The sequence below is a fragment of the Oncorhynchus kisutch genome, linkage group LG4, assembly GCF_002021735.2.
Source record: "Oncorhynchus kisutch isolate 150728-3 linkage group LG4, Okis_V2, whole genome shotgun sequence".
Classification (NCBI taxonomy): domain Eukaryota; kingdom Metazoa; phylum Chordata; class Actinopteri; order Salmoniformes; family Salmonidae; genus Oncorhynchus; species Oncorhynchus kisutch.
In genome coordinates, this window is record NC_034177.2 from 57,260,733 (window position 1) to 57,273,627 (window position 12,895).

Below are 12,895 nucleotides of genomic sequence, written 5' to 3' on the forward strand. Positions count from 1 at the left end.
AGGGTTTCTTTATTTTTACTATTATCTACCTTATAGAATAATAGTGAAGACTACAAAACTATGAAATTACACATATGGCAGTACCCCCCCAAAAAAGTGTTAAACAAATCCAAATATATTTTATATTCTTCAAAGTAGCCACCTTTTACCTTGATGACAGCTTTGCATTCTCTCTCAACTAGCTTCACCTGGAATGCTTTTACAACAGTATTGAAGGAGTTCCCTCATATGCTGAGCACTTGCTGGCTGCTTTTCATTCACTCTGCGGTCCGACTCATCCCAAACCATCTCAATTTGGTTGAGGTCGAGTGATTGTGGAGGCCAGGTCATCTGATGCAGCACTCCATCACTCTCCTTCCTGGTAAAATAGCCCTTACACAGCCTGGAGGTGTGTTGGGTCATTGTCCTGTTGAAAAATAAATGATAGCCCAAACCAGACGGGATGGCGTATCGATGCAGAATGCTGTGGTAGCATTTATTTCGGCTGCAATTTCTAAGGCTGGTAACTCTAATGAACTTATTCTCTGCAGCAGAGGTAACTCTGGGTCATCCTTTCCTGTGGCCAGTTTCATCATAGCGATCGATGCTTTTTGCAACTGCACTTGAAGAAACTTTAAAAGTTCTTGACTGGACCTTTACGTAATAATGGACTGTGGTTTCTCTTTGCTTATTTGAGCTGTTCTTGCCATAATATGGACTTGGTCTTTTACCAAATAGGGCTATCTTCTGTATACCACCCCTACCCTGTCACAACACAACTGATTGGCTCAAACGCATTAAGAACTTTTGACAAGGCACACCTGTTAATTGAAATACATTCCAGGTAACTACCTCATGAAGCTGGTTGACAGAATGGCAAGCATGTGCAAAGCTGTCATCAAGGCAAAGGGTGGCTACTTTGAAGAATCAAAAATATATTTTGTATTTGTTTAACACTTTTGGATACTACATGATTCCATATGTGTTATTTCATAGTTTTGATGTCTTCACTATTATTCTACAATATAGAAAATTGTAAAAATAAAGAAAAACCCTGCAAAGAGAAGGTGTGTCAAAACTTCTGACTGGTACAGTTTATCTGGGGAAGGGTATAAAACAATTTCTAGAGAGTTGAAAGTTTCCAAGAGCACAGTGGTATCCATCATTGGGAAATTGAAAAACATTTGGAACTAACCAGACTATGCCTACAGCTGGCCGTCTGACCAAACTGGGAAACCGGGCAAGAAGGACCTTGGTCAGGGAGGTGACTAAGAACCCAAATGCAACTCTGACAGTTCCTTGGCAGAGATGGGAGAAACTGCCAGAAGGACAACAGTCTCTACAGCAAATCAAATTGTATTAGTGTAGACCTTACCATGAAACGCTTATTTACAAGCCCTTATCCAACAATGCAGTTAAGAAAAAATATTTACAAAATAAACTAAAAATAACATAAAATAGCAACAATAAAATAACAATAACAAGGTTATTGTACTGAGGCAATGTGCGGGGGCACAGGTTAGTAGAGGTAATTGAGGTAATATAAAGTACCAGTCAAAAGTTGACACACCTTACTATTTTCTACATTGTAAAATAGAGAGAATAATAATAGAATAATTCAAAACTAAGAAATAACACATACAGTGGGGCAAAAAAGTATTTAGTCAGCCACCAATTGTGCAAGTTCTCCCACTTAAAAAGATGAGGCCTGTAATTTTAATCATAGGTACACTTCAACTATGACAGACAAAATGGGGGGGAAAAATCCAGAAAATCACATTGTAGGATTTTTTATGAATTTATTTGCAAATTATGGTGGAAAATAAGTATTTGGTCAATAACAAACGTTTATCTCAATACTTTGTTATATACCCTTTGTTGGCAATGACAGAGGTCAAACGTTTTCTGTAAGTCTTCACAAGGTTTTCACACACTGTTGCTGGTATTTTGGCCCATTCCTCCATGCAGATCTCCTCTAGAGCAGTGATGTTTTGGGGCTGTTGCTGGGCAACACGGACTTTCAACTCCCTCCCAAGATTTTCTATGGGGTTGAGATCTGGAGACTGGCTAGGCCACTCCAGGACCTTGAAATGCTTCTTACGAAAGCCACTCCTTCATTGCCCGGGCGGTGTGTTTGGGATCATTGTCATGCTGAAAGACCCAGCCACGTTTCATCTTCAATGCCCTTGCTGATGGAAGGAGGTTTTCACTCAAAATCTCACGATACATGGCCGCATTCATTCTTTCCTTTACACGGATCAGTCGTCCTGGTCCCTTTGTAGAAAAACAGCCCCAAAGCATGATGTTTCCACCCCCATGCTTCACAGTAGGTATGGTGTTCTTTGGATGCAACTCAGCATTCTTTGTCTTCCAAACACGACGTGTTGAGTTTTTACCAAAAAGTTCTATTTTGTTTTCATCTGACCATATGACATTCTCCCAATCTTCTTCTGGATCATCCAAATACTCTCTAGCAAACTTCAGACGGGCCTGGACATGTACTGGCTTAAGCAGGGGGACACGTCTGGCACTGCAGGATTTCAGTCCCTGGCGGCATAGTGTGTTACTGATGGTAGGCTTTGTTACTTTGGTCCCAGCTCTCTGTAGGTCATTCACTAGGTCCCCCCGTGTGTTTCTGGGATTTTTGCTCACCGTTCTTGTGATCATTTTGACCCCACGGGGTGAGATCTTGCGTGGAGCCCCAGATCGAGGGGGATTAGTGGTCTTCCATTTCCTAATAATTGCCCCCACAGTTGATTTCTTCAAACCAAGCTGCTTACCTGTTGCAGATTCAGTCTTCCCAGCCTGGTGCAGGTCTACAATTTTGTTTCTGGTGTCTTCTGACAGCTCTTTGGTCTTGGCCATAGTAGAGTTTGGAGTGTGACTGTTTGAGGTTGTGGACAGGTGTCTTTTGTACTGATAACAAGTTCAAACAACAGGTGCCATTAATACTGGTAACGAGTGGCGGACAGAGGAGCCTCTTAAAGAAGAAGTTACAGGTCTGTGAGAGCCAGAAATCTTGCTTGTTTGTAGATGACCAAATACTTATTTTCCACCATAATTTGCAAATACATTCATTAAAAATCCTACAATGTGATTCTCTGGATTTTTTTTCTCATTTTGTCTGTCATAGTTGAAGTGTACCTATGATGAAAATTACAGGCCTTTCATCTTTTTAAGTGGGAGAACTTGCACAATTGGTGACTAAATAATTTTTTGCCCCACTGTATGGAATCATGTAGAAACCCAAAATCTATATTTTATATTTGAGATTCTTCAAAGTAGCCACACTTTGCCTTGATGACGGCTTTGCACACTTTTGGCATTCTCTCAACCAATTAACAGGTGTGCCTTGTTAAAAATGTATTTGTGGAATTTATTCCCTTCTTAATGTGTTTGAGCCACCCCTCATAGCCTGGTTCCTCTCTAGAGTTTTTCCTAGCCACCGTGCTTCTACACCTGCATTGCTTGCTGTTTGGGGTTTTAGGCTGTGTTTCTGTACAGCACTTTGAGATATCAGCTGATGTACAAAGGGCTATATAAATACATTTGATTTGTAGTAGGATTCAATCTTAGTCCTGTTTTTCAGGTTTTGCCTATTTGATGGTTTGTCTGAGGGCATAGCGGGATTTATCAAAAGCGTCCTGGTCAGAGTCCTGCTCATTGAAAGAGGCAGATCTACCTTTTTGATCAGTTTGAATTGCCTGTAATCCATGGTTTCTGGTTGGGGTATGTACCGTTGAAGTCGGAAATTAACAAACTTAGGTTGGAGTCATTAAAACTATTTTTTCAACCACTCCACCAATTTATTGTTAATCAAACTATAGTTTTGGCAAATTGGTTAGGAAATCTACTTTGTGCAATTCCAGTGGGTCAGACGTTTACTGTGCCTTTAAACAGCTTGGAAAAATCCTTTAGAAGCTTCTGATAGGCTAATTGACATCATTTGAGTCAATTGGAGGTGTTTACCTGTGGATGTATTTCAAGGCCTACGTCCAAACTCAGTGCCCCTTTGCTTGACATCATGGGAAAAAAAATCAAAAGAAATCAGCCAAGAACTCAGAAAATAAATTGTAGACCTCCACAAGTCTGGTTCATCCCTGGGAGCAATTTCCAAACGCCTGAAGGTACCAAGTTCATCTGTATAAACAATAGTACGCAAGTATAAACACCATGGGACCACGCAGCAGTCATACCGCTCAGGAAGGAGATGCGTTCAGTCTCCTAGAGATGAACGTACCTTGGTGCGGAAAGTGCAAATCAATCCCAGAACAACAGCAAAGGACCTTGTGAAGATGCTGGAGGAAACGGGTACAAAAGTATCAATATCCACAGTAAAATGAGTCCTATATTGACATAACCTGAAAGGCCGCTCAGCAAGGAAGAAGCCTCTGCTCCAAAACCGCCATAAAAAAAAGCCAAACTAAGGTTTGCAACTGCACATGGTGACAAAGATTGTACTTTTTGGAGAAATGTCCTCTGGTCTGATTAAATAAAAATAGAACTGTTTGGCTATAATGACCATCGTTATGTTTGGAGGAAAAAGGAAGCTCGGAAGCACTTCAAAAGTACATGGCATCATGGGGAATGAAAATTATGTGTTATATTGAAGCAACATCTCAAGACATCAGTCAGGAACTTAAAACTTAGTCGCAAATGGGTCTTCCAAATGGACAACGACCTCGAGCTTACTTCCAAAGTTGTGGCCAAATGGTTTAAGGACAACAAAGTCAAGGTATTGGAGTGGCCATCACGAAGCCCTGACCTCAATCCTATAGAACATTCGTGGGCAGAACTGAAAAAGTGTGCGCGAGCAAAGAGACCAACAAACCTGACTCAGTTACACCAACTCTGTCAGGAGGAATGGGCCAAAATTCACCCAACCTATTGTGGGAGGCTTGTGGAAGGCTTCCCGAAGCGTTTGACCCAAGTGAAACTATTTAAAGGCAATACTACCAAATACTAATTGAGTGTAGGCAAACTTCTGACCCACTGGGAATGTGATGAAAGAAATAAAAGCTGAAATAAATCATTCTCTACTATTATTCTGACATTTCACATTCTTAAAATAAAGTGGTGATCCTAACTGACCTAAGACAGAGAATTTTTATTAGGATTAAATGTCAGGAATTGTGAAAAACTGAGTTAATGTATTTGGCTAAGGTGTATGTAAACTTCCGACTTCAACTCTACGTACAGTCACTGCTGGGACAACACCATCGATGCACTTATTGATGAAGCTGGTGACTGATGTGGTATACTCCTGAATGCCATCGGAGGAGTCCCGGAACATACAGTGCATTCGGAAAGTATTCAGAGCCCTTCTCTTTTTCCACATTTCATTACAACCATATTCTAAAATTGATTGAATAAATGTTTTTAACCAAACTACACACAACACTCAATGACAACGAGAAAACCGTTTTTTAGAAATGTTAGTATGAGACTCAAAATTGAGCTCAGGTGCATCCTGTTTCAATTGATCATCCTTGAGATGTTTATACAACTTGGAGTCCACCTGTGGTAAATCCAATTCTTTGGACATGATTTGGAAAGGCACACGCTTGTCTACATAAAGGTCCCATAGTTGACAGTGCATGTCAGATCAAAAATCAAGCCATGAGGTCTAAGAAATTGTCTCTAGAGCACAGAGACAGGATTATGTCGAGGCACAGACCTGTGGAAGGGTAACAAAACATTTATGCAGCATTGAAGGTCCCCAAAAACACAGTGGCCTCCATCATCATTCTTAAATGGAAGAAGTTTAGAACTTCCAAGACTCTTCCTAGAGCTGGCCGCCCGGCCAAACTGAGCAATCGGGGGAGGACATTGGTCAGGGAGGTGACCAAGAACGCGATGGTCACTCTGACAGAGCTCCAGAGTTCCTCTGTGGAGATGGGAGAACTTTCCAGATGGACAACCATCTCTGCAGCACTCCACCAATCACACCTCTATGGTAGAGTGGTCAGATGGAAGCCACTCGTCAGTAAAAAGGCACATGACAGCCCGCTTGGAGTTTGTCAAAAGCAACCTAAAATGACTCAGACCATGAGAAACCAGATTCTCTGGTCTGATTAATGGACATATTGGAGTACCAACAGAAGAAGATGTTTTTGTGTTGTGCCTGGCGGGTTGAATTCTGATTTTCATGTGTATGTTTGATGGTTTGCCTTCGCCATAAAGCCTTTTTGAAATCTGACACTGTGGCTGGATTAACAAGAAGTTCATCTTTAAACCGGTGTATTACACTTGTATGATTTATTATTATTATTATTATTATTATGAGTGTTTTTGATTTGGCGCGCTGCTATTTCACTGGGTGTTGTCAAATCAATCCCGTTAACGGGGATTGGCACGCGAAGGGATCACTAAGATGTTAAACCAAGATTGAACTGAATGCCAAGTGTCACGTCTGGAGGAAACCTGGCACCATCGCTACGGTGAAGCATGGTGGTGGCAGCATCATAACGTGGGAATGTTTTTCAGCGGCAGGGACTGGGAAACTAGTCAGGGTTGAGGGAAAGTACAGAGAGATCCTTGATGAATACCTGAGCGCTCTGGAGCAGGTTCTCAGACTGGGGGCGAAGGTTCACCTTTCAACAAGACAACGACCCTAATCACACAGTCAAGACAACGCAGGAGTGGCTTCGGGACAAGTCTCTGAATGTCCTTGCGTGGCCAAGCCAGATCTCTGACTTTAACACAATTGAACATCGCTGGAGACCTGAAAATAGCTATGCAGTGACGCTCCCCATCCAATCTGACAGAGCTTGAGAAGATCTGCAGAGAAGAATGGGGAAGTCCCCAAATACAGGTGTGCCAAACTTGTAGTGTCTTACCCAAGAAGACACAAGGCTGTAATCGCTGCCAAAAGGTGCTTCAACAAAGTACGAAGTAAAGGTTCTGAATACTTTTGTAAATGTCATATTTCAGTTTTTTGCTGTCATTATGGGGTACGTGTGTAGATTGCTGAGGGGGGAAAAATAATACATTTTAGAATAAGGCTGTGGAAAAAGTAAATGGGTCTAAATACTTTCCAAATGCACTGTATTCCAGTCTGTGCTAGCAAAACTGTCCTGTAGCTTAGCATCTGCTTCATCTGATCACTTCCGGATTGAGCAAGTCACTGGTACTTCCTGCTTTAGTTTTTGCTTGTAAGCAGGAATCAGATTTGCCAAATGGAGGGCGAGAGAGAGAGCTTTGTATGCGTCTCTGTGTGTAGTAAAGGTGGTCTAGAGGTTTTTTTTCCCCTCTGGTTGCACATGTAACATGCTGGTAGAAATGAGGTAAAACAGATTTAAGTTTCCCTGCATTTAATTCCCTGGCCACTAGGAGCGTCGCCTCTGGGTGAGCATTTTCTTGTTTGCTTATGGCTTTATACAGCTTGTTGATTGCGGTCTTAGTGCCAGCATCGGTTTGTGGTGGTAAAAAGACAGCTACGAAAAATATAGATCAACTCTCTTGGTAAATGGTGTGGTCTACAGCTTATCATGACATACTCTACCTCAGGCAAGACATCCTTAATATATTAGATTTCGTACACCAGCTGTTATTTACAAAGTCACAGACCGCCACCCCTTGTCTTAAAGGAAACAGCTGTTCGGTCTTGCCGATGCACAGAAAAAAATAGCCAACTGTATATAATCCATGTCGTCGTTCAGCCACAACTGAACATAAGATATTACAGTTTTTAATGTCCTGTTGGCAGGACAGTCTTGAACGGTGCTCATCCAGTTTATTCTCCAATGATTGCACATTGGCCAATAGGAAGGATAGTAGAGGTGGGTTATCCACTTGCCCAAGATGACTCAAAGCTGTAATTGCCGCCAAAGGTGCTTCTACAAAGTATTGACTCAGGGGTGTGAATACTTATGTAAATTAGACAGTTCTGTACTTCAACTTTCATAAAATGTGCAACACTTTCTAAAAACATGTTTTCACTTTGTCATTATGGGGTATTGTGTGTAGATGGGTGAGAGAAATAATTTGAATCCATTTTGAATTCAGGCTGTAACAACAAAACGTGGAAGAAGTCAAAGCGTATGAATAATTTCTGAAGGCACTGTAAATCCTGTCATACTTTGTCATAACCCGACTCAAGGCACAGAACAATCATGCAGCCCACTGTACAATACAGAAACCTCAGTTTCCACGACAACAAAGGAGGATGCCAAAGGGAAGAAAGCACAAGCAAAGCAGGGACTTGCTCATCAGTCAGATGAGATCAAACAATGCAGTGGTATCACAATTATTTTGGTGAAACAATCCAAAAAGACTGTTGGTCTGCATTGCAGCAGTTCTCCAACTTATCTTTCATGAGAGAGATAACAGACGCCTCTTGGCTCGACAAAGAGCTGATCTGCTTCAGACATACGGTAATGTCTGAATTGAAACATAATGAGTGATCTTGGATACAATGGTACAGGGAATAGTGAGTAGCCTACATTCCATGTGCATGCTTGGATACTAGAGCCTTCATGGTACGTAGTATAACTGATGACGGATTATGAATCCACTGAATCAGTGACTTGTCCAGAACATTTTGATTGGGATGGCCAAGGTGGGGCACAGATAGGGTTAAATATTTTCCAGCTATTTCACAAAATGTTCCATTCCAAGAGTAAATCACTTTTCTCCTGGTTAACCCGGTATTTCCCACCAAAACTGGAAGTGTCATTCAAAAGCATTATATAAAGCATATAAATAGGCCTGTCTGGATTAGATTAGAGGTTTGATTGAAAATCCAGGTCTGATGCTACCTGAGCCATACATTAAACACATTCTATGGGCCCTACATTAAAGATATTTAATGATCCTAAGCCCCCACCCCCAAAAAAAAATGATTGTGCAGTTATCGAATACATATAATTTATGATATAGGCTACTGTACATTACACACGACAGCAAAACATAAAAGCCCATAGATGTAGTTAGCTACAACGCATTCGGAATTTATTCAGACCCCTTGACTTTTTCCACATTTTGTTACTGTACGTTACAGCCTTATTCTAAAATGGATTAAATTGCTGTTTTTCCCCCTTCATCTAAACACATTACGCCATAATGACAAAGCAAAAACAGGTTAATAGAATTTTTACAAATGTATAAAAAAAATATATATAAAAATTAACATTTACATAAGTATTCTGAATTAGTACTTTGTTGAAGCGCCTTTGGCAGCGATTACAGCCTTGTGTCTTCTTGGGTAAGACACTACAAGCTTGGCACGCCTGTATCCGGGGGGTTTCTCCCATACTTCTCTGAAAGTCCTTTTAAACTCTGTCAGGTTGGATGGGGAGCGTCGCTGCACAGCTATTTTAAGGTCTCTCCATAGAAAGCACACACATCCCTGCGTCACTCCACTTTTCAGTTCACTTTTCTTTTCGCTGCAGCTAGCAACTGGAACAAGTTGTTTGGGGGGACGACGACGACGACACTCAAACTGGACAGTTTTAGATCCATCTCTTCATTCAAAGACTCTATCATGGACACTAACTGACAGTTGTGGCTGCTTCACCTGATGTATTGTTGTCCCTACCTTCTTGCCCTTTGTGCTGTTGTCTTTGCCCAATAATGTTTGTACCGTGTTTTGTGCTGCTACCATGTTGTGCTGCTGTCATGTTCTGTCAGAGTTACTATCGGGTTCTTGGTCACCACCGTGACCAAGGCCCTTCTCTCCAGATTGCTCAGTGTGGCCGGGAGGCCAGCTACAGGAAGAGTATTGGTGGTTCCAAACTTCTTCCATTTAAGAATGATGGAGGCCACTGTGTTCTTGGCGACCTTCAATGCGGCAGACATTTTTTGGTACCCTTACACATATCTGTGCGACAATCCTGTCTCGGAGCTCTACGGAAAATGTATTTGACCTCGTGGCTTGGTCTTTGCTCTGACGTGCACTGTTAACTGTGGGACCTTATATAGACAGGTGTGTGCCTTTCCAAATCATGTCCAATCAATTGAATTTACCACAGGTGGACTCTAATCAAGTTGTAGAAACATCTCAAGGATGATCAATGGAAACAGGATGCACCTGAGCTCAATTTCAAGGCTCATAGCAAAGGGTCTGAATACTTATCTAAATAAGGTATCTGTTTTTTTGGTTTGTTTAAAAAAAAATAACTTTTCATTTTGTCATTATGGGGTATTGTGTATAGATTGATGAGGGAAAAAAATATTTAAGCACTTTTAGAATACGGCTGTAATGTAACAAAATGTGGAAAAAAGGGGTCTGAATACTTTATGATTGCACTGTATCTGATACTGTCTTGCCAAAAAGAATGACATCATTGTATTTTTGTCCAAACAGCATCACATGCTGACTACACCAGCCACAACTTCAGATGCAGCCATGGGGTTTTTACTTTCAGACCTCCTCTGATGACTTACTGTATGACAGAGAGCAAGAGCATGATGGAAGCATCATGTGTTCCTTACAGTGGTGCAGTGGCCCGTTTAGTCTGCCTAGTGCCCTTTGACTGACCTCTGACTCTGGGGTTTAGTCATCTGTTGGCTCTGCCTGACACACTGTAGGCCAGGGGGTCTGTGATCTGAACAGCTGACCAAAGGCTGCAGTAGTGAATGTACAGTAGTGAGTGATGAGTGAGTGTTTAGTAATTTACCAACCTTAGTTTGCAGTACTCCTACATCTTATTTTACTCAATTAGGTAATATAGTTACCTTAAAAAGGTTGAATGAGAAACATTCAACTACGGAGTACAAACGGCTCTTTGAAAACATGATTAAATTAATATAAATTGAAAATAGTTTAGACGGACACGGAGGTGTGTACGTAGAGGGTCATGGTCTGAAATCAAAATGTCAGTTGCTCTTGTCTATTTAAAGGACAGAGCCAGTCATGACTGTTGGCAGAGATGACATGTCCCACTTGGTTATTTACACATTATGTCTGGGAGTCTTATTACATCAGGTTATGACAAATTATGTGTGTGATTTGGGGTTGAATGGGCCTTCCACTGGTTAAAAATCATAAGTCCGTGACAGAAGGGAAGGTTATTGTACAAGAAAGTTGAGATGTGTACCTAATGATTACATTATCTGTCAGTGTAGTCTATAGGTGCCCCATACACATCAATCAATGCAACATCTTGTATGACCAAGTGACACTTTGGAGTGGACACTACAGAGTGTCCCCTCACACCTGAGTGTCACTGTGATCACTCACCTTCTTCATTATACCAGTCTTCCTCTTGCTAAAAGTTGTGTATCGCCTCAACTTGTTGTCGATGAATTCCATTTTTATCTTCACGCGCCCACGTGTCTTCTTCCCTGGCTTTGCGCCAGCGACACCTTGGGGGACCACACCATAACCCCCCGGTGGTATCCCGGCCTCCTGCCCTGTCACCGCAGCCTCCATCTCCAGTCTCTCCCGCTTTACACTTCTTCTGTTGTCCCCGATTGAACCCATCGGATCGTCTTCATCCCCCGAGTCTGAATCAGCGTCCGACCCACTGCAACCCATTGGCGCACACTCTTTGTCCGGGTCGTAGCGGCTGCCTCCGCGAACCCCAATTCCCATGTTCAGACCGATGCCTCCCTGAGCAGCGGTCTGTGGAATCGTCGGTCCCGTCCCGTTCCCTGGTCTCGCCCCACCTCTTGCACCCACTCCTGGACCGTTGCCCCTCAACATCCCCACCGCACTGATGCTGTCGCTGACCCGAGTTTTCGATTGCCTTGCTCTGACCAACACAGGGCGAATCCCAATCACCCCAGAACCGTGACCTGTGTTATCCCTGAAAGACGCTGACCCGTTTCCAGATTGTGCTGATCCAGCCTGGCTTGGTAGCATTCTAGTTAGAGGACCCGGTTCCTGAAATCGTCAGCCGACTGCTGGAGCGCGGGTCAGTAAAAATTACAGCACTGTTCATAAAACCCAACCACCAAAAAGGTAAACAAACAAGGAAATTGCGGACATTGCAAAATTGTCATCTGTTTGAAACCACTAAAGCAAACTTTCAAAAGTGACGCTGCCCCTGAGACCTTTCAGCCAGGTTCAGTTTAGCTCAACCTCCTATATTTCCAAAACTCAGAGCACTTTCTCAAAAAAGAGGGAAAATCGAAGAGAGCATTCGTTATTACTCCGCCATGTCATGTAAGTTCACACCATAATCGCGTAAAATGTCGTCGGTATCCGCCTTCAATTCACAAAGGCTGCAGATATTTCATCGAATATCACGCAATATCACTCTTGCAGTCGTGCATTTTCACACAAAACTGATGTATTTTTTAAATAATGTATTCGAGAGCGGACTTACAACCCAAGATCTACTTTCCACCTTATAAAGAGATACAATGTTTCCTTTTATGGTGTTGTATCTCCTTATTTGGCGAGTCACAGCGTCGTCTACGGATTGGCCGATTGGGATCTAGGTTGAGCTACCATTGGTCAATGTGGCATGTTCATTAGAATAAATACCAAAATGGTTGCTGTGCACTGTGGACTGGCAAGGGGATGTTGGTCTTCTTCCGATGCCTATGCAGCGTTCAACTCCGAACTCAGACATTTCCGACTACAAGGGCGCAAAAAAAAAAAAAAAACTATCTCCGACTGGGAAAATAGTTTCGAACTGTCATCCAACTCGAAATTCCCATTTACAAACGTTGTAGCTCTAGAAATGTTCCCAAAATCACTGTATCTGGTTTTTCTCCCCCTAGTTCTCAGTTGTCTTGAAAGCACCAATAGACGTTGCTGACGCATGACAGATCTTACAATGCCTGGATAGGCATTTTAGATATCAGCTAACCACATTATATGTTAAAAAAAAATATATTTAACCACATATGTTATTGTTAATCGGCACTGTTGATGACGTGCCACGCAACCATTAGTTGTTGCGTCACCTTAACCGTGTTTCCGCACGGACCCTTTAGAGCGCAACACACAACGCGATCAACTATT

The 12,895-nt window shown here is 42.1% G+C and overlaps 1 protein-coding gene across 4 annotated transcripts in view; it reads right to left on the bottom strand.

Moving 5' to 3' along the window:
• The window catches only part of LOC109889714 (serum response factor), a 68,503-nt gene extending 56,210 nt beyond the window's left edge, over nucleotides 1-12,293 (bottom strand). For all 4 annotated transcript variants that reach the window (XM_020481355.2, XM_020481353.2, XM_020481356.2 and 1 more), the window contains exon 1: nucleotides 11,162-12,293. In XM_020481355.2, the coding sequence (XP_020336944.1) occupies nucleotides 11,162-11,785 (624 nt within the window). In that variant the 5' untranslated portion in view covers nucleotides 11,786-12,293. The remainder of the gene's footprint in view (nucleotides 1-11,161) is intronic.
• Nucleotides 12,294-12,895: the final 602 nt, after the last annotated feature.